This window comes from Cicer arietinum, chromosome 5 (assembly GCF_000331145.2).
Source record: "Cicer arietinum cultivar CDC Frontier isolate Library 1 chromosome 5, Cicar.CDCFrontier_v2.0, whole genome shotgun sequence".
In the NCBI taxonomy this organism is placed as follows: Eukaryota; Viridiplantae; Streptophyta; class Magnoliopsida; order Fabales; family Fabaceae; genus Cicer; species Cicer arietinum.
The window spans coordinates 30,028,830-30,033,332 of record NC_021164.2 but is presented as its reverse complement, the minus strand read 5'-3'; the positions used below and the strand labels follow the sequence as shown (position 1 = coordinate 30,033,332).

Sequence of the window (4,503 nt, the reverse complement as noted above, 5' to 3'; positions counted from 1 at the left end):
CCTGCTGAAGTTCCAAACAAGTAACAGTTAGAATGTAACATGTATAACCATAACCATGTGTCACAACCACAACCTAAACAAAATTTGTGATGCAAATTAATTGGGACAAAAAACTACAAAATGCTTATTACCAAAGATGCAGATGATGCAACTCCAGGAGAGACTCTAAAACCCTCTCTATTTGGAGATGGAGTTCTTGCTGCAAGTGCTTGCTTGAGATCCTGCAGTTCTTGCCTTTGTGAACGGCAGATAGCAGTAAGCTTTTCATACTTTGCAGTTATTTCAGCTTTCTCTAAGTTAGCATCCTTCAGCTGATCTTTGAGTTTCTCCACCAAAGACTCCAATGCTTCTTCGCTTGTGGATTTGTTACCATGCCCGGAGTTCAGTTTATTGGTATCAAATTCTGCAACAAAATTGTTAAAAGCCTGGTCTTGGAAGTTATTATTATTCTTCTCCATATTTGACATATGCCTCTCACTTGCATGATCTTTATCTGGAAAAAAATTTATTTCGAAGTCCTTGGCTGATACGGCAGCAGGCTTCGGTAATTTTCCATGCATATTGCTTTTTACAGTCTGAGTTTGTGTGTTGGCCCCTTTGTTAGAACTAGCATTTTTGGGTAACTGATCATTGTCTGGACGAACTCTGTCATGTTTCAATGATACATGGTGGCTAGATCGTTCTTCATCATATATAGGTTTTCCCTTTTCCTCGGGGACAGGTGAATCCTTTGCATGCAGAGTGGACCAGAAAGCACCAAGCTGCCCCCCACTTTCCCCTCCCCTAGGAGCAAGAGATGGCTGAGGGGTAGTTTTGGATTCTCCAACTGAAGGAGGAGGAGGTGGATTCCTGCGAGGCATTGCAGGGGATTTGTTTGTGGACATTGAAGCACCTGCAAAAATTTAGCTACGAATCAATCTTTCGGCGTGACATTAGGTTAAAATAGTTTATACTAATCCAATCTTATACCAACAGTTTTTGTCCCTAATTCACATCAAGGATAAAATTTAATGATATAAGCATTCAGTAAACATGAAAATAGACTTATAATGTTACTTAAGTCGTGCCTTACCTTCGTGAATGTTGGAAGAGGGCAATTCAGGTGGCCTGTCAGGTAAAGACTTTTGTAAATCAATGGGTAGCTGCTCATTAACACGAAACCAAACCTGCCACCATGGTAGTATAACCAATATCAGCGATTGATTGCTCTAATTCTAGTGCCTAGCGATGCTATGGATGGATGATCTATGACCAACCTAAATTGATGGAGATGAATGGCCAATCAAGCAAAGCGCTTGCCTGCGTGATATCTGGTCTGTCATCTGGTCTAGCTTGAAGCATGTCTCTGATCAAGTCTGTGAGGAATGAACTGAACTTAGGTAAATCAGGAATGCGGTAGTTTCCATTTAAGACTTGGAGCTTCGATTCCCCATCAAATGCACTTTTGAAGTAGCATATGCGAAAAAGGAGACACCCAAGTGCCTAACATATTCAAGCAATAATATGATTTGACAGTTAAAAAAGAAAGATTCCACATTACATTGAAGAGATGAGTTTTAGGTGTATATGACTTACCCATATGTCCACTTTTTCGTTAATGACTTCTCTCAGGAACAGATCCCACATCTAAATGCATACAACCAAAATTTGGGATCATTAGTACTTGTATTAAACATAACTACAGTTATTTTTTAGGCCACCAAAATGGGAATCCTTAGTGCTAACCTTAATTTAAATAGAAAAAAACAAATATCAACATACCTCAGGGGCTCTGTAGGCAGGGGTTGTGTACTTTCTGATATTATCTTCCTCAATTCCCATTTCTTCTGGCCTCTCAAAACATTTGTGATTGGTGGAAATGCTTCCAAAATCACACAACTTCCATAAACCTTCTGCACCTAACAGAAGATTCTCTGCTTTCAAGTCTCTAAGAAACAAAAGGAAGAAAAACTAATTTATTAGTGATTCTAAAGCACCTTATAAACTCATGTTAGATTTATCAAACATTTTGAACAATGTCACCTAAAAACATAGTAAAATCAGACATATCAAATTGTAGAATTTAAATGTAAGTAAACATATTTAAGGAATTGAGAAAAAATTACAGACTTAAGTCAAAAAACATGACTATGTAATTTATTAACTAGTATTGTTACCGGTGAGCAATAGGTGGAGACTGGCAGTGCATGGCGAAGACTGCATTACACACATCCCTGAAGATTAAAAGAACCTGCCTCTCATCAAAATAACCAGCTCCTCGGCTCTCCAGCACACTAACCAGAGACTTCTCACAAAATTCCATTACAAGGAACGCCTCTTTTGTCCGACCCATATCATAGATGGCATGAGCATGAAGTGTGACAACATTGGGATGTCCTACCAGCAACTTCATGACAGATATCTCCTTCTTCACCAATCCAAGTGATTCTTCATCATTACATATGATGTGCTTCAAAGCATACTGTTTCGACATATGTACAGCATCACGAGCCAAGTAGACACATGAGAAACCTCCTTCAGCAATGACCTTGTGGACATTTATTTTAAGATTTCCAACATCTATAGAACGGCCTTCAAGACCGCTTTGCTCTTTGTGCATGAATGGCTTAAATCTCCACATCTTTTAGAAAAAATAGACTACACTTCTGCATATGTAAATGTAAATTAAAATATATAACATAACCTCCTAATAAAAAACTTTCAGATTCTCAAACTAAATAGCATTGCTTTTGTGCACATAAACATCAAATCATTTTTACAATAAGCATACGGCAATGTTATTTACATGGAAAATGGATTCCCAGCAGTTACAATGTCAGCTGTCCAATTTGTATCCACTTAGGATTAGCTGGAATACAATTACTGCAGGAAATCCTGGACCATTTACATGCTGCCAGCTGTACTATTTGATTTCATCCTCCACATTTATCGATCTAATTCATCGATTATGTACCACTAACACTTAAGATTGAAGATGTATCCGGTGTTTGGTGTCCAACCTGTGTCAGTGTCTGAAACGGTGTCTATCTTTATGTGTCATCATGTGTACAGTATATGTCTGACCATCTGTGTCAGTGCTTCAAAGAAGCGAGCACCCCTAAATTTCCAAATAAAGACCTAAAAGTAAAATATCAAAGAAGGAACTCCAAGCAGAAACCCTTCCATAACAAATAGCAGTAACCAATTTCTAAGCTCTTTTTTATACATAAAACAATGCATTGTAACAAAAATAATCAAGTTTCCATAAATCATCATAATCATAATATTTTTTTCAAAAGAGGATAATAAACCATCTAAAAAATTACTTAACACAGTCAGCAACATGAACTTTACTAAGCCTTATAAAAACATAAACAACCATTGATGAGCTAAATAAATAACTATCAAAGAAGATCCAGCAAAACCATAACGTGGACTCATCATTAATTTCCGATCACCACTCATATCCAAATCCAAAAGATCCAATATCAACATAAACGGTAATCAACAGGAACCATACCTAGAAATTCCTTCAATCAGAAATTCAGCTCAAATCAAACAGAACACGTCCTCGATCAGTCGATCTGTAACTTTAAAAGATCGAAAAACGCAAATCAATAAAAAAAATTGTTAGATAATGCTAACAAAGATATCCTCATTTCACAAATAAATTTCAATCTATAAAACTACACAGAATTTAAAAATAAATCAAAATCATAAAAAAGAACAACAAAAATTAAAGAATTTAACGATCGAATCTCGAGAATCTACCTGTAAAAACCGGATTGAAGGATCCAGAAGTTAGTTGAAGAGTTCGAATCGAATCTAATAGTACGCCATTAACACAACAGATTAAGCTTCTGCTTCTACTGGTACTACTTCAGATTTAGCGAAGTGAAAAATGAATGGAAACGCGTGAAAGGGTGTGTATGAAGTGAAATAGCGAAACTGATGATGGGTGAGGTGATCAAGATATTCTAAATAAGGTACACGTGGAATCTGAAGATACACGGGGAATCTGAAGATACACGGTGATGGATGAAGTGGTGTGGTGCGCGTGAGCATAGAAGATAATGTAAGAGAGTAAAATCGCGAAAGATAAGGTGATAAATATTATCTGAATCGTGAGAGCCATAAATACACGGTAGTGGATGGAGTGTTACGATGAGCGTGACTGTAGAGAATTAAATAAGAGTAATCCTTTTGGTTGGATGGAATGGAGTATACGCGAACCCGACTTTCCCGCTGCCAGACGTAAGGTATGTATTTGTAAGTTAAACGGAAAGATCAGTTAAAAATTAAAATGATATTGGGACAAACATGTGGGATGTCATTGGCAAAATGTTTTTTGATTTTAAATTTAACTAATAATGTTAGTAATCTTTTTTAAAGAATTAGGTAGACTTAATCCAGAGTATATCGTGATTTGTGTGATCTAGATTTACGATGTTTGGTGAGTGAATGAATGACTTAGGATTTTTTTGGCTAACGTGATAGTCTATCTATAGAACTTCTAGATTTTGG

General features: G+C 36.7%; 1 protein-coding gene across 7 annotated transcripts in view; it reads right to left on the bottom strand.

The window, feature by feature from the left end:
- Positions 1–4,048, bottom strand: part of LOC101503814 (uncharacterized) — a 4,679-nt gene extending 631 nt beyond the window's left edge. Inside the window, exons 1-9 of one of the 7 annotated variants that reach the window (XM_004513111.4) lie at positions 3,751–4,048; positions 3,500–3,569; positions 3,000–3,117; positions 2,157–2,645; positions 1,762–1,927; positions 1,576–1,626; positions 1,300–1,482; positions 1,073–1,166; positions 132–892 (exon numbers count right to left, since the gene is read on the bottom strand). In XM_004513111.4, coding sequence (XP_004513168.1) covers positions 132–892; positions 1,073–1,166; positions 1,300–1,482; positions 1,576–1,626; positions 1,762–1,927; positions 2,157–2,620 — 1,719 coding nt within the window. In that variant the 5' untranslated portion in view covers positions 2,621–2,645; positions 3,000–3,117; positions 3,500–3,569; positions 3,751–4,048. The other 6 variants (XM_012719364.3, XM_073368583.1, XM_073368584.1 and 3 more) reach the window with 6 other exon arrangements.
- Between the last annotated feature and the right edge of the window lie 455 nt (positions 4,049–4,503).